Here is a 22,175-nt window from a genome sequence, read left to right as displayed (position 1 = left end):
CTTCTGCCAAAATCATGATTTCTCAGAAATGGAGCTGAACTAATCGAACCTAGTTGTCATAATATAAAACTTTGAGATTGCCACATCATCTGTGAGAATCCTGTTTTTGTATGTTCAGTAATAGGCCTATTGAGAATATCATTTAAAGAAAATTTTAAAACGGGAAAACAGAATGTAGAAAGAAAAAAGAATGATAGCATGGTGTTGGCCACCACATTAATAGTATAAGGTGCCCTGTAGGTGAAAAGTACATTGACAACGATACACATATTTAAAAATCCCAATCAGAATTTCTCATCAGATCAGACAAAATGTACGTAAGTATCTTGGCAAATTATTATCTATTAAATGATATGGCTTAAAATGTCACCATCCTTTTATGTTTTTAAAGATACCAAATTTTAATAAATATTTGTCTATTAAAAACTTAAAATTCAAAAACTGAACTGAAAAAAAAAACAATTCAAATTTTCTCCAGATGTTCAGCAGACGCGGTAGGTTTTTCTTTTTACTTCCTTTCCCTACATTTTGTAATTTGTTGTACAAACTTAATTTATTTTTGTATTATTGTAATACTGTGAGAGGATTACAGAAACTAATATAATGAACATGAATACTCCATGTATTGAATGAATTGTATTTATTTAATAAAGTTGAATTCACACATTAAAAACATCCCTCTCTCTCTCTCTCGGTTTTGGTTTGTTTTGACTCAGCCGGTTTGTGAGACTACAAAAACCAGGCAGGGATTTCGTCAGCATCACTTTATTGTACAGTACCAGTCAACCATAAAGCTATATACTACATTCAATGCAACACACACACCTGCAGTATAATTCCATAACATTAAACAGGACATGGCACCATCTAGTGGTATAATCTGGTACTACAAACACACCGCAGTATATTTTCTGACGCCAGGCCTTTTCCACTACACAGTTCCAGCACGACTCGACTCGCCTCGACTCGGGGTTTTTTTGTGTTTCCACTAGGGATAGTACCTGGTACCTGGTACTTCTTTAGTACCTGCTCTGCTGAGGCTCCAAGCGAGCCGAGCCAAAATGTGACGTCAACAGACTGCCAGCTACTGATTGGTCAGAAGAGTTGTCGCTGGAAGCGTCATGAGCCGTCCCACACAAGAATCAAACCCGCCATTTTTAAATACCGGCAAGAGCGTTACAGCCATACGGCTCCGTTTTGTTGCTTTGTCTGTGACAGAAAGCCACATACAGCAGCTAGTACACCACTGCCTCCATGTCCTCCATTGTTTATGTGTTTGTGTCACGTATAAAACGAAGTCACGGCAGTTTCGCGGAGCCGTGTTATGACGACCCCGCCCACGTTTAGTAGGTACCTTTTTGTAATGGGAAAGGTTGTTCCTGGAACCGAGCCGAGTCGAGTCGTGCTGGAACTGTGTACCTACTAGTAACTGAATTCGTACCCATTGTCCCTTTGGAGCCAAGTTTCTGGAATGGAAAGTTTTTCCATCCCTCAGCAGTGGTACTTAATCAAATTGCAGGTACTCACTACCAAACAAATGTTTTGCTAATGTGGATATTAAACTGTATTTTTTGTAGAAAAGTTTAATCACTCACTCATTACTTTTTCAATTGTGACCTTACAGACAAATTTAGGTCAGATTATAGTTGCCATTTCAAACAAACGCTTTCTATTAAACAAGTTTATAACATTTTACATTTAAAGGCCCTAAGATTAATGTTATTTTAAATGTAATGGTTATAATATGAACAATTTTAATTTTAATGTTTTTTTAAAGATGACCTTTTTTTCCTTCATAATTTTGCATATTCTTACAAACTCTCTGTCCAAAAAGCTTTATGCACAATTAATTATTATAAATACTTATTTGAAAACATTTAGAAAATTATCTTCTTTTACACTATATCAATTTAATGTAGGCCTATTATTGTGTTCTTCCTCTTATTATTATTGTTCTTTCTATATGTCTTTTAGAAGACTTGATTGTAACTGAATTTTACATTTATGTAAAGAGTTCTCTATGGTCCTTCCTGGGTTGTAAAATGATGGAAAAGCAACATAAAACCAACCACCTAATCCCTTTAAGTTCCAATAGGTGTTTTCTGAAGTAGAAAAGCAGCTAAAGAATGTCCTTAATCTTCTTTGTTGTTAATTATTTCATTATTTTCATTTCAAACATTATTTTTATTGATCAGATTATTAACTGTCACTTACATTACTGTTGGGATGCTTCTTAATTTGCTGAATACTTTTTGAGAAGATGATGCCTAAAATCTAAACAGTGTAATTGACCGGAGAGATGATCAGAGGGGTGGAGTTTGTACCACCATGATGGACACCGGGACTGAAGAATGGGAAGAGTTTCTCATTGAAGGAACAATCAGTAAACAGGTGGATATGTTCTGCAGCATCTACATCATAAAAGGAGACTAAACAGTTCTCATAATCCACAAACACGCCCACTTTCTTTGGTTGATATGTTACATTAAGAGAGACAGCAGAAGCTTTGTACTTATCTCCATTCCTTAAACATATAGTCCAGTAGCCATGGTCAGGCTTTGCAGAGATTGATCCCTTCCTGATGACGGACTGCTTGACAACACCTAAATCCCAGGCAGTCTTCCCTTTAACCTGAACCTCAAAGTAAAATCTACCTGAAGAAAAACCCTGCTTTCCCAGGACATTGATAGCAGGATTAAATCTTTCTGGTTTGTCTGGGAGGTTTTGATGTACCCCAGTATCACCACAGTATACTTGTTTCCCATCGTCAGACAAGATGAGGTAAGGATTTGCTGTATCAGAATCTAGAGTCACGTCCACTGCAAACTGCTGGACCCTGATGAGCTCAGCCTCAGCGAGCAACTTCTTCATCTCTTTGCTGAAATTTTCCTGCAGCTGATCCACAGTACTGGTCACATTTTCCTTATATGATGGGGGAGGGACACCGACTTTTGTCCAGTTCTTGGTCGGTGGAAAAGCATTCAGGGACAAGGGGCTTTGGAAGAAGTCAAGGTGGTCTTTGGTGCTTGGGAGTTTCTCCATCTCAGTCCTTCTCTTAGTCAGCTCAGAGATTTCCTGCTCCAGCTCTTGGATGAATCCTTCGGCCAGTTTCTGTGTCTTTTTCTGCTTTTCCTCAATTGTGTCAATGAGATTGGCCAGACTTCTCTCTACAGCCTGCTGCAAAACAGTAAAGACCCGCAGACTGTCTGCAATCTGTTTGTGAGCAGATTTCTTGCTGAGCTCTGCTGAGTGTTTGACCTCCAAGATCTTCATCTGTCTCTCCTGTATCATCAGTTTTATTTCAGTCTCCATCTTCCCTAGCATGGACTTCTCTCTTTCATATTTATATTTGAGAAGAACAGAGTCAGTGTTCTTGAGGTCTGAAAAAAAGCAGAACAGGAATTTATTAGACACATGTGAAACATCTTTGCTGTCAAAATATTCCTGATTTTAACTTCCATCAGTTTACCATTCATGCTTGAGTTAGTGCTTGACAAATGCTGCACCAGATCATTTCTGCTGATCTTCTTCAAAACCCTTATGGTAATCTCCAGAGCTCCAAGGCAGTTGTATTTCTGCACCATCAGATCCACTGTATCCTGCCTGTCTGCACTCTCCAGTGGAGCCACCGGGATAGCTGAGAAGCCTTCAGGCATGTCATTCTCCTTTAGGAACCACTTAAACTGCTTGAATTGTGCATCTGTCAAATCCTCCAGAGTTTTCCAAAGGTCTTCTTTCAGTGTTGTCATCTGGGTTCCCTGATAACATTAAGGAATACAGATATATTGAGCTTGGTTGGTTGGATGATCAGAGTTTGAAATTGCAATCAATATCATCAATAATACGATATTTACATGCAAAGACTGTAAACAAATTAAAGGGAAGGAGAGTGTAGTAGGATGTTGGGGCATCAATGGTCTTCGGCTTAGATTCTCCAAGGCGCTGTAAATATTTTGGATTGAGAAATACCATTGATCTAAAGGGTTAGTATTCTGATCATGGGGATGGAGAGTCCTTGTGTCTCATTAAATTCACTTGTGAACGCATTTAAATGACTATACATATTGACAATTACCATTGTGTAGAAACGTGTGTAAACATGCTTGCAAACACTAAAACAAAGTCAGATAAGTAACTCCAAACTGTCCATAAACATTGAAATAGGAAATCCAATGAAAACTATTTACAGAAGATGTACTTAAGCTTCCCAATTTAGTAGAAAGTCAACCTGGAAAAGTGTTTTGAGAAACTGAGTTATGTACAAAACCCATCACAGGTTAAGGCATTTTATTGAATGAGGTTGACAGCATTCACTTTTACTTAATTATCACAAAATAAGTGTAAAGAAAGAAATGTTTCATCATTAGTCCTGACATTAGTCTGACCAATAAAACCCAGGTGTACTATAGAAGAGCAGCCTCACAGTCTCACTCTGACATCTCTAAAACCATTAAGTGACAAAATGCATTCGGGAGGTGTTTTGAATCAAATGTTTATACCATGTTTTGTATGCCAACTGAACAAAAAATGTAAAAGTGGATCAAAATTCGTCCCAAAAATTGGAAATAATAACAGCTTTAAAATAACTTTGAGACCAGTTCCGACATGCCCTATCACACCTAGGAAAATAAACCCTAACACACAAGAAACCTTAAGATCAGCTCTGTTTTGCTCATACACTTTAGCACAACAACTTAATATTAATAAACAATTGTTCACATATGAGAATATACTCACACCAGAATGAATTATGACATTTCTACAATGGTGTCTTATATCCTTGAGGTAATCTTACTTGTTAAACTTGTCCAGATGAGGTCACAGCAACTTTCTTCTTTCTTCCGACAGACGTTGCAGCTTCTCACGTGTAAGGTGTCTGATTACAGTCAAATCCTCAAACCTTCACACCCTAAAAAACATCAGTGTGACATCAGACAAGGCTGACCAATGAGCTGTGCTTCCATAGTAACAACATACAAAAGAATGATGATGCAGCATGGATGGATAGATCTGGTGTGGAGCAGACAGCCAATTGGGTTTGAAGTTTTGAAGCTGATAATAATTTTGACAGTGTAAAAAAAGGTGATAATGCTAAAGTGAATACATCTTAAACTGTTGGTGTGCAGGAAGAACAGACACTATGGCTGTAGTGATTATTTTCATAATTGATTAATCTGCAATTTTTTTTCTCTATTCATTTTGTTAACTGTAAATTTAGTCTATTAAACATCAGAACAGTGTAAAACATCTTCAAATGTCATATTTTGTCCAACATACAGCCCCCAAAACCAAAAGTATTCAATTAACTGTACTATGTAAATGATTGATTACTCATCTAATTGTTGCAGCTTTAAATTACAGTATCAGACACAACACAAACAGGCCGAATTAAAGGGAGTTTACTAGAAACTATAGTCAAAAACAGCTTACAGTTCAGCAGCTATCCAAAAGGCAGGAAGCAGGCCACAAGTTGACAGGATATTGATAGAGGTATGAATGGTTGAACACAGTGGCAACAAAGATGAAAGGAAATTTGTTTTACAGTCAAGTGCACAAATGAACATTAAAGCATTTTTTTCTTTCTGTAATCATTCCTCCTGTTCATACTGACCATTAGAAGATCCTTTCATAATGCACTTGCACAAGTGATGGAGGACAAAATCAATAGTCCTCCTTCCATGCACTTTTAAAATGTATTTAAAAGTTAATGTGAAGCTATTATGAAGCTGTCCAAATGAGTCAAATCAGGTAGATATCTTTCAAATTTACAGTGTTTTTAGTGCCAAAGTCCCTCTTTTTGTTACTATACTTCCACCACAGCTAAACAGGAAACACTAAGAGGAGATATGATGCTAAAAAGATTGTAAATGTGTCAGATATCACTTGATATGACTAACTCAGACTGCTGAAGCTGAATAGAAGCTTCACATCTACTTTTAAATGACAGTGTGGACACACTGTGGATACAGTCATCACTTTACATTGAAAGCACACCAGGAGATCTTTTAATAGTCAGTATGAACAGGAGGAATGATTACAGCGAGGAAAACCTCTTTCACTGTTCACAAGGACACCTGACTGCTGGTTTAAGACACACTTGAGAAACTGAGAGATGAGAAGCATTAGCAGGTGACTGCCCTGATTGTTGTCACCTGTGTTGCATTATCCCACCTTCCCTTATTTAGTCTGTGTGCTTCCCTTTGTCTCTGCCAGTTCGTCTCATCAGTTCCTGTGGGCAAATTTTGAAACCGTGAGTGTTGCTCTTGAGTCCTACTGTCAGTCACAATAAGGTGTTAATGTATAAATTGACTGTAACTCCCGTGAAGCATTCATAACTAGTGGATTAAACAGTTCATGAATTTATGTTGCAGCTGTAAATATCTTCCCGTAGTTTTAAATGTAATTTCCCTCCTTAAGTTATAAAATGTGAGATAAGGTTTGTTTAGTCTGCTTTAGTCAACGTGTCCCTGTCGTCTCTATACTGCAGGTAGTAATGTTATAATGACACAAGCACTGCTTATGCTTATGTTTGGACCGATGATGATGATAATAACGCATTAAAAGCTGCTCTGTGTAACTTTGCAACGCTCGGACAATGTGTGAGAAAAGACTCGCATGAAAATGGAGAGCAAACAGTACCGCTGACGTTGGTTTGATCATTACCAGCTGGACACACAATGTCAAATAAGGTCTGCCTCAAGTTAGTGAGCATAGCTGCTGATTGCGTCAGTGACTGTAACAAGAGGAGATGTGGAGACTTACCAGTGTCAAGTGAGATGTCGGCTAGAAACCTGTGTGCCCATATTGTTTCTCTTAACCGCAAACAGAAAGTAAGACGGAAATGTTGCGTGTCGGATCATAAATTCATAAAAAAGGAGGGAACGGTGGAGGGGAGGAGCTATATTTGCTGCTGATGTTGTAGTTCTCTGCAGCTGTCGCTAGATGGTAATAGAGAGTCATACCTCAGTCTGTGCTTGTTATGATCATCATTGTGTCGATGCTGTACCTTTTTAATACTTAATCTTGAATGCATGAAATGACATGCATTCATATTCTGTTACAAGTGGAAGAGAAAGTAAATGTATAGTCTGATCATGGTGTCATGGAGATGCTAGTCTACTAATCGCAAAATAGTGGTTTGATGCCCATTTCCACGTGTTCACATGACGAAGTGTACTGCATCAAGGCTTGCTGCCATCGGAGTGTGAGTGTCACAGTGCTGTTCATGTTCACACCAAACCAAGATGTTTGCAGCAATGGGTTTAAATTTCTACCATAATAATTTAACTTCCAAAAATCAAACAATCATTCTAAGCTTCATCTTTCAGTTTATAAGATTTGAGTAATTTACAAATTAATTCCAATAAAGTCAAACTATTTTGGTGTCAGCTGAGTTTTCAATGATTTGACACTGCTACCGCCACAGCTGAGTGATTCTTCTTTACTTACCATTACCAATTGGTATAGTATGGTCTCTGTTTTAGGGGTACAAAAACAACAAAATAGTGTAGGTGCTAGGTGTAAACATAGACAAAGTTACTTGTTTTGAAAATTAAGAAGTGTTAGTGTGGATGTAGCCTGTGTTTGTATGGTATGAATGAATACAAAAACAGTAAAACCTCATAAATGTGAGAACAGGTGACATTAATTAGGCTGATTCATGATAAATTTGTGCAGTAAAGGGTTAAATTGCTTAATCTGAACTTTTATGAACAAACCTCCATGGAAAGTAAGAGTTTAAGGATAAAAGAGGCAACTTTCATATCTGCAAGTCATTTTGATCACCACTTTATATCAAATATGAAGTGTCATCCAGTTGAGATTCTAGAGCTAAAATGTTTCCACCTTTTTTGGTTGATTTTGCCTCTGGAGGGAAGTAAGGATGTAAGGGACGACAAAGAGGGAGGAGGGGAAGGGAAAATGAGTGATAGGGAAACAGGAAGTAGGGAAGAAGTGTAGGGTGCAGGGCACACCCTCCGAGTAGAAACAGGTGGAGCAGACTGGTCTGTTGACTAGCCTGAGGGAGTCTGTCTCAGCTTACCTTCATTCTGCAGGAGGTCTGCGTCAGCAGAGGACAGCGAGTCGAGTGCAAGAAGCAGCAGAGGAGGAACGAATAAAGGAAAAAGAGAACCATGGCTGTGAATAAGTGCGTCAAATACCTTCTCTTCTTCTTCAACCTTCTTTTCTGGGTGAGTCTGAAAAATACAAAAATCAAATCATATAATATATTTCTATTAATTAAACTTAACACAAGTATTAAAGTCGTACAGAATTTTCTTATGGTGACGTTTTTGGGAATGTTTCCTGTGAGGTTATGTTATGTTTTTAATTTTGCCACAGCTTGATGCAGGATTCATTTATTTCACTCTTCATCTGTCTTGGAAGCTGAGATGTAGCTTTTTAACACTTACATTTGACCAATTGGGTACATCTGAGTGGCTGTTCTTTTAGCCTGAAACTTTTCCTACAGTGACCTCAGAACGCACAAAATGGAAATATTTAAGGCTTTTTTCTTTTCTTTTTTTTACATACTGTATTGTAGAACATGCTCTGGGCAAAATGTGACTCTTATATTTGAAAAATCACTGTTCAGAAATGTTGCTTCATTCTTCATATTTAGTTAAATTAGTTTAAATCATGATTATTATAGTCTTCTGTTCTAGTTAATACATAGTGTGATTGTGAACATTTCCCTCTAAAAACAAATACTATAAACCCTGAACAATACTCTCCCTGCTCTTTGAAAGCTTCATTAAGGGGTTATCTCCCTTTTTATTAATGACTGATGATAAATGAACAAGATTTGTGATTGAGAAATTTGACTACACTCAAGTGACAGATTAGTGTCATTGGTAATTTAAAGTTGTTTTTTCATAGTTTTTTGTTTATTTCCTGCTGTCATGTCAGAAGTGTAGAACAGGTTGTGTTGGCTCTTTATTCTCCTCTCTGCCTCTCCCTCCTCAAACACTTATGTCTCAGTTTCAGGGTGTGGCTCGCCGCTCCATCTCGTCCTTTTTCTGCCTTATGTCACTCTCCTGCCCATCTTTAGATTTCTGATTGCAGTAAATTCATTCATTGTTGTACACTATCAGCAAACATTTCACATGGAGTATTTCCTAATGTAGTCAGTCTTTGCTTTAGTTTGAGTTAGCTTCATGTTGCTGTATTTCCTCATGGTCTCTGCGAGGACATTCCCCATTAACCAAATGTTCCAACTCGGTCAATCAATAGCTCTGTGTGGTCATTTTGGATTCAGCTCATGCTCAACAAACTATTTGAGGTACTTGTACTTAACTGCAGTACAGTTTAAGATATTTGTACTTTACTAAAGTATTTCCATGTGATGCTACTTTCTAAGTTTCAGAGGGAAATATTTCTACTCCACTACATTTATTTAACAGCTTTAGTTACTTTTCAGATGCAGATTTGACACAATGGATAATATAACAAGCTTTTAAAATACAACTTATTGTTTAAGATGAAACCAAAAAGCAGTGTGTAGTCGGCTCACATTTCAGATGTCTGAGTTAACAGCTCCACCAAATAGTGTTTTTTTTTCCTCTAAACTTCTCACATGCTTTCATTTCAATAAATGTTCAAATTATCCAATATTTCAGCAAAGATTAGAGAAAAAGTCCAAAAACTGAAAACACTCATAATACTTACGTACTTTTACTGTTGTAGATATTTTCATGCAGGACTTGTAGTGGAATATTTTTACATCGTGTGCATCATCACCATTTGCATGATTCAAATTGTATGAGTTGAGATCAGTGAGGCAGTTGTGATGTAGACAGGTTTCACTCTGCTGACTCTGATAGTATATTCAGAACACGATGACTCACTTCAGCGTATAGACATGGCTGCACCACTTAGTTTCTGTTGAGACACTTCCTGGACTTCTTTCTGCACTGAACATGCAGAACTCAATATCTGTCATCTCATCTAATGGGTCTGAATGTAAAATTTGTGTAGTAATGAGAATATTGAAATGGTACATCCTTTCCCTTACTAATACAACAGAGAAAACATCTTTGGCTACATATTGAGTAAGTGACATTACTTAAGCAGCTGGAGTCAAAGAAGTAAATACTGTATCTCTCCACAGGAGATGCTGCTTCCTACTTGGAAGCAAACAGTACTACTGGTCCTGTTTGGCTCACTCTCAGTCAGATAACGCTCCTGATTATTACATCAGCAAATGACCTGAGAGCATCATGAGAAATGTAGGAACATTCAATGAATATGTTTTAGAGTTCTGCACCCAAACTCAACCAAAGGCAGTATCAATATTGTTTCTCCTCCAAAGACAAAATTATAGTATCACTTTAAACGTCTGGTTCCCACCCTGGCATCCTGACCCCTTCTAACGGCAGCCAAAGTTTCAAGGCCTTCATGATTTTTTATTGCTGTTTAACATGTAAACTTTAAAAGCTCTCACAAAGATAAGGGTACACTGGAGACAGTGTGTGTGTATTCTGTCTGCTAAAAAGCATTGTCCTGCATTAGAAAAGAATGCAGTTAAAACACCCAAAAGCAAAAAGTTCAAGCATTGATGGCAACAGAACATCAATTGTGTCCAAAACAACCCTGTTACATGTGCATATTCGGTAAATAGAAAAAAATAAATAAATATAGAGAATGGTGTAAATATAAGGAAAACTCAAAGTAAATCATAATCAAAATGCATCCAAATTTATAGTTTTGCACAAAATTCCTGCAGTTATGACCATCACTGTTTCAAAGCTTTGACTGTCGCCATCTTGGATTTTTAGAGCAGACCATATTCTGCTAGCAGCTAGCTTAGTTAGCACAGTGTATCTGCAGTCTATGGCTAACTGTTATCATGCAAATGCCCGAGGAAAGAATAGGCTTAAAACCATTAATACAAAGTGTACTTATTGGAAGAACGTCTGACTCTGAGCATCTTTTAGTGCAACCATACACTGAACAATACTTTTTTTTTTTTAGGTGACCAAAATTAACTTTCATAAACTGAAAGTGACGGCTACACCTATACTCTGTAAATCTGGGGTTACGCCATGGTGATATTACCTAAACAGCCTTGTTGCTATGGTCACAACTTGTCAATCACAATATAATAAAGCATAAGCTGCTTTAACATCTATCTTACTCTAAATGGGGCCATAATTTACAAAATGAACATCATGCTGTATTGAGGAAAACTTGAAACTAGTGAGACCTTAAACTCATTAGGAAATTCTTTACCGAGATAACAAATCAAGTGAGCGGTAAACCCAAACTCTTCTAAACATTCACCAAATATCCAGCATCACATGCCTTTTTTGTTTTTCTGTCAGCAGTGTGCCAGAAATAATTCAAAAAAATCAACAGACCAACTTTAGCTCTGTGGCCTGTTTTTAAAATAAAGTCAGCCCTGCTGCCTGCTGAGATCATTTCAGTTTGTCTCATGTTTCCGGAAATGCTGTTAGATCGATGTTAACTCAATTTTAACCACTCAGTGGGCATGATGGACATGACGTGTTTACTTAATGTTGATGATGATGATGGTGAGGGTGGGGTAGGCTTGTTTACTGTAGTTTTTAACTTGTGGCTCTGCAGCAACTTAATTGCTAAGTGATGCTCCCCATCTGCTGAAGTATATGATCGTAAACCTAAAGGATGGATGCTGTGGAAAGTGATTTTAGGTGGTTTCTTGCATTACAAAGAATGACTCTGACTTGTAATGCTTAAAATCCATTTCCCTTTTATATACTATATATTTGAATATGCAAATTCAGTAGGAACAATCTGCGACAGTGACATTGCTAACAATTTCAACATAGCTTAAAATCTGACAAACAGTTGCTTATTTCTACATCTAGCAATTACAGAGCAACATTATCATTCATTTGGAGTTTCTGTCCACCTGCTGAATGTAAGTCCAATATTCACTCTATTTTAGATCTAGATCTATTTTTGCACTAACATGTGAGGGGAAATATGTGTCTTTATTTGCTAAATGTTCTATGTTCAACTAACTGTGTCCATTTGCTGTTTGGCAGGTAGTGTAGTCAATTTTTACAGCTATCACAACAGAAGTTGCAGCCGGACAGTTATAAACATTGAGCTGAAACTCTCTATAAAGCTCCATCCTTGACATCTTTTAAGGCCCTGTGGTTTCTGTGGCACAACACTTTAAAGACAAACTCCTGCAAACATGTGGACACCTTGCCAAACAGTGTTGGTTTACATCCTGCAGGAGAAGATAAATAACCAATAATCTGCACCACTGTCCCTTTACATTAACGGATGTTAGCAGAGTGCTCATATCTTCAATGAATAATAGATACTGAGGAAATAGATGATCCAAACGGAAAGAAAGCATGTATATCTCTGCAGCAAACCATAGGCAGACACCGTAGTCTTAGTAGCAGTCCAGGACTGACATGGTCTATGTGGTTGTTTCTGTCAGAAATGACTTAAATGTTCAAAAACTTTGACTTTGTTGTAGGAGAAAATAGTGCCACCTAATTACCCAATGGGTTTGGACTATGGTCATGGTCACACCGATGTAGTTGAGTTGAATGACATGCTGGTTAGTACAATTAATTTGGGGTGATGCTTGTATCAGAAGAACTACAGAGACCCTTTAGAGGAAGTGGTCTTGGTCCAGTCGCAATCACACTATAGACCAGTTTGTTTGTGGTGTGAACTGTGAACTTTATCCAGTCTGACTGACTACAAGGCTGCAAGTTTGATCTAAAAGGCTGTAGACAGGAGCGATGTGGAAATGAACCAAACCAACAAGTTCACCAACTTGTTCAGACTTGAGCAAACTATATATTTGACAGCACCCTATAACATAAATCCACCTATAGAGTCAGCAGAGTAACAAACCAGACGGGTCACCTTTCCATGATTATGTAACTTACTGCATCTTCAAACTGTTGTCCCTGATCATTAACTATGCATGTGAGATTTATCAGCTGCATGGCCTGGATCACCTCTAATTGATTCATAAACTGGTATTAGTGGATAGTGTAAGAGACAACATTTCCAGGTAGTAGCTAGTTGGATCGGCAGCTACCTGAACTTATTGCAGTTTGGATAGACTTGAGGTGTTTCTTGAGAAGTCAAGTTTAATTATTTTTTTATTTTGCCAAATGATGTGATTATTCTGCAGGATGGCTTTTTGATGATTGATGTATTTTTAAAAAGGCGTTTTAACCCATTATCCCTGTTTGCCCCCTGTTGAAGGCATAAGTCGAAACACTGGGCTTTGATTCAACACAATGCTGATTTTTAAATGAATAAGTGAATGAATCAAACAGGTCTGTGTGCTCTTCCTCCTCAAGACCAGAAAACTGACAGCTGTCATGTTTTTCCAGTTTGATCATTACAACCTAGCTAACATATGTAGGTTGTACGACATACCACTGAGGTTAATGCCTACGGAGTCACACACGCACCTAACTGGTTATTACTTTCATCTCCTTTGTAATTGTGTGTTTGTTTGTGGCGACTGCGTAATGACACCATCTCATCTGTTTACTTGCTCTGCGGGTTTTAAGTGAACCAAGCAGATTGTATCTCAGTTTCAACTGACTGGATGTGAGTCACTGCTGAGGAATGAATCACCCCAGATCCAGTTTAACGGATTTAGACGCTTGATTTATGCAATAGTTTTTGTTACTGTGGTCTTTATTGTTTCCAAGGAGGTGAAACACTACAAACATATTTTCTGAAGTGTAATTCTGATCAACTGTAATCCAGATTTATGTAGATCTAGATTTCGTTATTGTAGTCTGCTGTAATGATCCTGATTAACTGTAATCCTGATGAGCCATGATGCTGTTGAGAGGTAATCCTAATCAGATGCATCACCTGTTAACTTTAATCTTGATCGATTGTAAAACTGAACACTAGTTTTAAGTCTAATCACGTGGAATCTTAAACTGTGATCCGGATTAACTTTAATCCTGATCAGACGTAATACTAACTACAACCTAATCCTGATCAATTTGTAATGCTGCTCAGAAGTACTCATGATCAACTGTGATTCTTAACTGTAATCCTGACTAGTTTTAATCTCACTTAATTGTGATCCTGGTTATGTGTAATCTCTACCTGTAATCCTGATTTGCCATAATCCGGATTATTTTGATTTCCATTAAATGTGAATCTGAGCAGATGTAATCCTGATCTACTCTAAATCTGATTATCAATTGCAAACCAAATCAACAGTTAATTAACATTAATCTTGATTTACTGTATTCCTAAACTAAACTGTAATCCAAAATGCATTTATTACTGTTGAACTGTGATACTGACTAGTTTCAATTTTGATTAACCTTAATCCTGGTTAATTTGAGATGTGATCCTGGTTAAACACTAATCCAGATTTAGTTTTACTCCCAAGTAACTCTAATCCTGATAAATTGTCGTCCTGTTTGCTCTGAGCATGATTCAATGTATAGAGATGCTTTGAGCACAAAGGGTGTGTTTGGTTTTCCCACCACTGCGCTCTGATTGCTATGTTGCTCTGCAGGTTTTGCAGATTAAACCTACCAGATGTTTGTGTGATAACAAAGGTCCAAAAACTCTGAACTGAGCTCTCAATGTTTGTGTTGCGCTTTTGTTGGTCCAGAGTGACACGCCTATAATCTGTAACTCCTCTGAATAGCAAAGGACAAAACAGAGTCTGTGTGTGTGTGTGTGTGTGTGTGTGTGTGTGTGTGTCCCCACTGATAAAGAATCAGAAACAGGTTTATTGGCCTTGGTAAAAACAGAAGGTAAGAGAAAATCCAAGTACCACAAAAAGGCTTGATTAAAAATATATTAATACACTCTGAAAAAATATATTTTAACTGAGTGAAAAGTTTAAAAACATATTGTACAAGTCATTAGCAGATAATTGTAGCAAAGCAGGAAATCATCTCCTCCCACGTCCAGTAATAGACTAGTTTCCTGTTTCCAGTTTAAAACAGGACACTTTTTTTAATCCATTGCTAAACAGGTCCCTCTCCTGCGGTCGCAGCATTTTTTCTGTTATCTTTAAACTCTGTATGAGGGCCAATGTCTCAACCACAAACCAACCAAGTGTGAAATATGAGGGTTTTGTTTTTCCTCAGGCGATGTTACCACCAGTAGGCCTTTTTGTGTTTGTCGTTTGACCGACCTGAATGTCAGCAGCTGTCTCTCAAATAAAAACACTCAATGGTTCCTAGGAATGACATTTATATAGTGATCACCTTTTTGTGTTGACTTTGTCTGCTCTGTTGAACCACAGTCTTTCTTTCAGGACTTGAACAGAGCCATAAAAGTCCAGCATACTTTAGTTGCTGTTATTGTAAAACACATTTTCCTGGTGATACTCGAGCTGAAATGATTAGATGATTATTCAATGAATTAATGAATGTCTCTAAAATGTTCTTTTATATAAGTTCCTAATTGTAGCTAAATGAAAATACAGAACACTGTGTGAGGATTATAGATGGAGCAGGTAAACATGCTCAGAGGCTGATTAGTGAACAACGTCCTAAGACTGTGGCTGCACTGGTTTCAACCCATTACTCAGCCTGAATGAGTATAAATAGCCTCAGGGTGTGGTAGTGTGTGTGTGTGTGTGTGTGTCTCTCTCTCCCCAATGAGAGCAGAGGTTATGTCCATTTTATTCAGTTTTTTTTTAAGAGTATAAAACATTTTGTGCACATCTGCAACACAACATGATGTGAGAAATATTTAAATTTATATGAAAGTAATTCCTAACAATTTTCTATACATACATTGACTACTTACCTTTTATCATATATAAAATGCAACATATTTACTAGTTAAAATTGATGTATTGACAAGTTAATATTGTTACACATTTTCTTTTTTTGTGTAAATCATTTAAAAACCTGTTCTTGAACCCATGGACGCTCATAAAGAAAACGGCAAAAACGAAACATTTGAAAAGCATATTTGTCCATGTAATGACAAAGCATATTTTTTAAATCCTTATAAATAAATGCAAAACTCTGAGCTGAGGCAAGAGGAGTGTATCTCTGTATTAGTCTTCATGTGCATCCATTTAATCAACATTAGCTTTGTAATTAGCAGCCGTGTGTTTTGTCTCCATGGAAACGCTGTGGTCTGGTCTCTGTTTTCCGGTCTCTGTCTTTTCTCTCCTGTTTCGACATCTGAGGATGAAATATTGATGGCAGATGATTACGGACAGTAGTGTGTTTGTGTTGGCTAATTGTTGGAGAGTTGAATAATGCATGTCACTCAGCAGTCTCCTGTAAACCACCAGACAGTCCTGATCAGGATCAGCTGGGTTCTCAGTTTGGTTCATTACAATTTTGAGGTACTTTACTTGAGTGTTTCCATGTGATGCTACTTTCTACTTTGCAGAAGGAAATATTGTACTTTCTACTCCACTACATTTATTTATTAATCATCTCAGCACCTCACATTTATCTGCTGACCCTTTGGAGGGGCCCCACCCCTAGGTTGGGAACCACTGGACTAAACGATAGATAGATAGATAGATAGATAGATAGATGCTCCACCTCCAGCAGCTACAACAGTAACATGCTGCTCTAACACTGATGCTTCACTATTAATAATCTAATGATGTCATATATAATAATATCACTACTTTTACTGGAATACTGCATACTACATCACTATAATACTGCAGTACTTTTACTGGAATACTGCAGTACTTTTACTGTAATACTGCATACTACATCACTATAATACTGCAGTACTTTTACTGTAATACTGCAGTACTTTTACTGTAATACTGCATACTACATCACTATAATACTGCAGTACTTTTACTGTAATACTGCATACTACATCAGGAACCTGAAATGATGAAATCTTTGCCCTTTTTTACCTGGAAAAACTGATTATGAATATAGTTGACAATTACTTACTAACTGTTGCAGCATGTGGACAATCCATTATAGGTATAATAAATTGTTTTGAATCTATGTACCAGGAGTTTTAGGAATTGCCTCATATGCATCAGAAACAGTTCTATAGGAACTGTCAACTCCCTTCTGTGCAGCTGACAGTTTCACACACTAGAAAATCTGAGCTGCTGCTGCACTTTTTCTCCACCAGGTGTCACCAAGTCTCCACCAATAAACTCATTCATGCATGTTTTGTCATTTAAATGTCGTCTCTCTGTCTGTCTCTGCAGCTCAGTGGCTGCATCATCCTTGGTGTGTCCATCTACCTGAGAGTCAGCAAGGATGGCAACGTGGTAAGAGTTACACTGTATTTGCATGAATGCATGTTTTGCTTGCAGCTAAATCTGAAAACTGTGCTTTTGTTACTTTTTTAAAAATTACACTGATTGGAGGTTTTCAGCCACCTACACCTCTAGAAAAGACATTTTTAAATAGATGAAATCTGTTTTTAAGAAATGAACTCTGTCTACTCTTATGTTTCACACAATCCAGTTACATTATTAATACAGTTGTCAGTATTGTAAAACATAGATTTACTATCTCTCTCCTTCAGATCACTAAGGAATCTCTCCCTGGCATCGACTTGATGATCGCCATCGGAGTGATCATCATGCTGCTCGGCTTCTTCGGCTGCTGCGGTGCCATCAGAGAGAACCGCTGCATGCTGCTGCTGGTGAGCATCGTCAGATTATCTGTTATTTGTTATTTGATTTCATATTTTTTGTCTTAAATTACTGCCTTTCCATTTCATACTGAATTTAAATCATAGAAAGTTTTATATGGGAACTAACAACAATTATTTTCATTATCAATTAATAAATTTGGCTATAAAATATCAGAACATAATGATAAATACATTTCATTTATTAGAGCTTATGATATTCTGTTTAGTATTATCTATGACAATGAAAAGCTTCAGTACCTCACATCTGAGAAGCTGTAACCTGCAAATGTATGCTTTCGTTGTTTTGCTTAAAAGATCCATTAAACAAGTAGCTGCTGATTTATTGCATGTTAGTCTACTAATTGATAAATCTTATCTTAGCAACTTAAGGTTTTCTCAGGTTTCTGCAGAAAGAGCAAGTTGTTTTTTCTAAATGTAAGCTGAGAGTCTCCAAACATCATCAGTGAGCTATGAAATCCTTTTTTGGAGGAGTGTGTCTGCTAAAACATCCCAATGTGTGTTTTCATGCTTATAGATAATGTAATCATATATTTAGAAGTTGTTTAGTCAAAGATAAAGGAGCTATAACAATGTTCAAACGCTTCCCTCTGTTGTCCCTCAGTTCTTCATCAGCCTCCTCGTCATCTTCGTCCTCCTGCTGGCAGCGGGCATCCTGGGAGCCGTGGGAGAGAAGAAGGTAAAACAGGAAGTGATGAGTGTCCGTGTGTCACCTGGAGTCTCATCAGTTTTTTTTTTTGAGACAACTAAGCCGTATGTTGCTTTTTGTCACACAGGTGAAGGACTGGGTGAAGGAGCGACTGGAAAAATTAAACCCACTGTCCAAGCAACCAGAAAATGTGGTGAAAGACCTGGAGCGACTTCAGGAGGAGGTAAAACACACACACACACACACACACACACACACGATGACATTACGTAGACTTGAATTCATTTTCTGGACACTAACCCTAACTTTAACCAGTGACCACAAATCGACCTTTTCCCAAATGGGTCCACATTTGTTTATTTAAAAGGGACATTGGTGCATTTACATGTGTATTTATTGATACCTGTGTCCATTAATGTGCAGAGTTTCCATCACTTCAGAGGATGTTACGTTGACTAAATTGATTTCTTTGAGTTTAATAATCAAAATGTCGAACCCAAGTGATTCATTTCATTATGTAATGTATAATCTAAGGACATGAATTAGAATTAAGACTGGAAGCGGCCTCAATACTACACTTACCAGCACCTCCTAAGGCTTGTTAATCAACATGTTGGATGCTGTTTTATTTAATCTGTAGAGGAACATAAATACAACTGTAATTTGCGACTTTGGGGGAAATCACATGTCTGACTGTAGTCACCATAGAATCCCACTAGAGGGTGCAAATGCATCAGGCCACCGCCATGTTTCCCTCACAGACACTGAAATAAAACAGATGCTAAACAGATATATGATAGATATATGTAAAATGTTTAAAGTGCAGCTGTTTTTATAAGTTGTGAACAAACCAATCAGAGAGAAGTACCTCAAAAACAGCCATGGTAAGTTTATTTATCTTATGGCAATTAAAACATAATACACTAACCCAGGATTACAGGATACAGATTAGACATTTAACTAGATAAGACTTTTTTTAACCTAGACTTTACTTAACATGACTGATGATGGATAAATTGGAACTAACTTCGAGTTTTTTTTCCATCTGCAAAACAAAGAAAAATATAAATGCAATCTAACTATAATACACACAAATGTCAAGAAATCCTTTTAAAATAAGAACAAGAAGATGTAGACTGAAGTTTTTTTAATGCCCACTGTGCCTTTCTATATGTATTCTCCACCTCATGCCCATTCAGAGTGAGGTAGAGCAGAATTAAAACAAATGCTTCAATAAATAATGTTATATTTCACAGAATGGTGTAATGTCCCCATGTAAGATCACATTTTTTTTTTAGACCTGAACAGCTAATATAAGAGTCTTATGTGTTGTATCGTCCTTCCAGCTGAAGTGCTGTGGACTTACCAAGGGAGCATCAGACTGGGAAAAGGTTCCTGACTCCTGCAAGTGCAACGCCACCGTTACAGATTGCTCGTCCTCTGGCACCTACTCCACGGTGAGGACAGAAACCCCCACCTGCATTCTCTAAGTTTTGATTCAGAAGGGAGGGGGAAGGAGAAGGAGGGGCGAGAAGGAAGGGAGGGGCAAGGAGAAGGGGGCAAGGAGAAGGAGGGAAGAAGGAAGGGAGGGGCAAGGAGAAGGGAGAAGGAAGGGAGGGGCAAGGAGAAGGAGGGAAGAAGGAAGGGAGGGGCAAGGAGAAGGAGGGAAGAAGGAAGGGAGGGGCAAGGAGAAGGAGGGAAGAAGGAAGGGAGGGGCAAGGAGAAGGAGGGAAGAAGGAAGGGAGGGGGAAGAAGGAAGGGAGGGGGCAGGAGAAGGAGGGAAGAAGGAAGGGAGGGGGAAGGAGGAAGGGAGGGGGCAGGAGAAGGAGGGAAGAAGGAAGGGAGGGGGAAGGAAGGTGGGAGGGTAGGTGAGGAGGGAGGGAGGGAAGGTAGGTAGGAGGGAGGAAGGAAGAGGGGAAAGAATGAACAGTCAAAACAGACGGGGTCAATTTGACCCGGGAGGACGACACGACGGTTAATAAAATCAACCTGCAGAGAGATGAAACATGTGATGTTTGGTATAATGATGTCACGGTCTTATAATGATGTCATGGTATTATAATGATGTCACGGTCTTATAATGATGTCATGGTCTTATAATGATGTCATGGTCTTATCTTGCAGCCCTGTGCCGTCCAAGTCATCCGTCTGTTGGAGCAACACCTAGAGGTGGTGTTGGGAATTGCATTTGCCATCGCCATCCTGCTGGTCAGCACACACACACACACACACTTTATTTTACATTATACTAAAAATGTCTTTACATACAGTACAGTATATATTTTCCAACTACCAGTTATTTTCATTACATATTGATCTGTTGATTTGTTTTCTTTGATTATCAGATGAATTTTTTTTTGCCTATAAAATGTCAGATAATGGTGAAAAGCATCCGTTACAGTTTCTCAACTCAACTTTATTTATAAAGCACTTTAAAACAACCACAGCTGAAACAAAGTGCTGTACATAAATAGATAAAACAATTAACAGGAAATAAATACTAAAAAAATTAAAATAAATAATTAAAATAAAACAATAACTTAAAACAAACCATAAAACACACACTCACAGCCATCTTCAAATATTTTTGTTTTGTCCAACTGACAAAAGTCAAAAGCCCAAATAGATTCATTTTATTGGCATTTATGATGTAGGAAAATGTTAAATCCTGACACTGGAGGAGCAAATGTTTGGTTTTTTGCTTTAAAAACGACTAACATGATTCTTTTGATCAACAAAATAGTTGCAGATTAATTTTCTCTAAATGTATTAATCGGCTAATTCTAGCAGAAAAAGCTTTAAAAGTTTTTTTAAAAACATCAGTATCTCTTATAACCACCAGTTTTCAGTGTTTAAACTTTGTCAGAAATTGAGGGGGAGGGTATTCAGTTGGCTGCAATCTGCAACCTCACCACTAGATGGCACTACAAACACACTGGTCCTTTTTTAAAAAATACTAGTGTCAATACCAATGTGGCTCAATCAGTTGCTATGGAAACAAAACAATGGTGCAATAATCACCCAAACTCATGCTTAATCACTTCAGATTTCAATATTTAGAAGTTTGTGTGAAAGTTTCTGCATCTTGAGCAGCACAATGAACAGAATACTAAAGTCTGTGATTGGATGTTTTTAACCTGAAATGCACTTAAGGAGTTGTGGTTAACTTCTATAATTCAGTTTTTATAACCACAGGCTTACATTTATTGACTTTTACCAAAAAACTAAACATATTTTCAGTCACTTTAAGTAGAGGTTCCCAAACTTTTTCTATTGTGATATCTTTTTAAAGGAGGCAAAATCAACGTATGGCACCTCATCACTGGTTGCAACCATTCAACCAAAAGTGATTTTTATTATTAATGTAGTTTTTTGAAGCCTGAAGAGGTTCCTGTTCATTCTCTCTTGATCCCTTTTTTTTTATTTGGGAAGTTGGGAACCACTTGACCACTATGACAAACACTCATACAGTACAGCCATTAAACAAAAGCAGACTAAAACTAAAACTTTCAGCTCAAGACAAATTTCATGACCATTTTTGACCTGTACTTTTTCAGTCTTTCGTTATTTGATGTGTCGTCTCTCTTTCTCTCCAGATTGCGGGTATGGTCTTCTCCATGGTCCTGTACTGTCAGATCGGCAGGAAGGATGCCTCCACCGCCTGAACATCCACACACAGCCAAGCCTGCTCACTGTCTGGCTGTGGCTAATCAGCAGTGCCCAAATGACCCCACCATATCTAACCTGAGTGCTGCTCTAAGCTAACCTGTGCTTCTGTGGTGAAGGAACACACTGATATTTTGGCTAATTGGCTTTATCAACACAACGGTTTTTATTAATTTCTATTTTTAACCAAAATTGACCCCCATAAAGAAACAGTCTGGCATGTATGGAGTCCCAAAAGTGGCAAAAT

General features: G+C 37.7%; 2 protein-coding genes across 2 annotated transcripts; one reads left to right on the top strand and one right to left on the bottom strand.

Annotated features, from left to right (window-relative positions):
* Positions 1–2,231: 2,231 nt before the first annotated feature.
* LOC128385144 (E3 ubiquitin-protein ligase TRIM39-like) lies at positions 2,232–4,892 on the bottom strand. The gene is made up of 3 exons (XM_053344006.1): positions 4,796–4,892; positions 3,491–3,758; positions 2,232–3,380 (listed from the first exon to the last, which is right to left on the bottom strand). Exons 2-3 carry the CDS (start codon positions 3,747–3,749, stop codon positions 2,275–2,277), a joined length of 1,365 nt encoding a protein of 454 aa, XP_053199981.1. The 5' UTR covers positions 3,750–3,758; positions 4,796–4,892; the 3' UTR covers positions 2,232–2,274.
* Positions 4,893–8,132: 3,240 nt separating this feature from the next.
* On the top strand, positions 8,133–21,927 carry LOC128385172 (tetraspanin-8-like). Its single transcript, XM_053344031.1, has 8 exons — positions 8,133–8,189; positions 17,162–17,224; positions 17,485–17,604; positions 18,218–18,292; positions 18,390–18,485; positions 19,609–19,719; positions 20,387–20,470; positions 21,859–21,927. Exons 1-8 carry the CDS (start codon positions 8,133–8,135, stop codon positions 21,925–21,927), a joined length of 675 nt encoding a protein of 224 aa, XP_053200006.1.
* Positions 21,928–22,175: the final 248 nt, after the last annotated feature.

The sequence above is a fragment of the Scomber japonicus genome, chromosome 23 (assembly GCF_027409825.1).
Source record: "Scomber japonicus isolate fScoJap1 chromosome 23, fScoJap1.pri, whole genome shotgun sequence".
Lineage (NCBI taxonomy): Eukaryota > Metazoa > Chordata > Actinopteri > Scombriformes > Scombridae > Scomber > Scomber japonicus.
The sequence above is the reverse complement of the archived record's forward strand: the minus strand, read 5'-3'. Positions and strand labels throughout refer to the sequence as shown.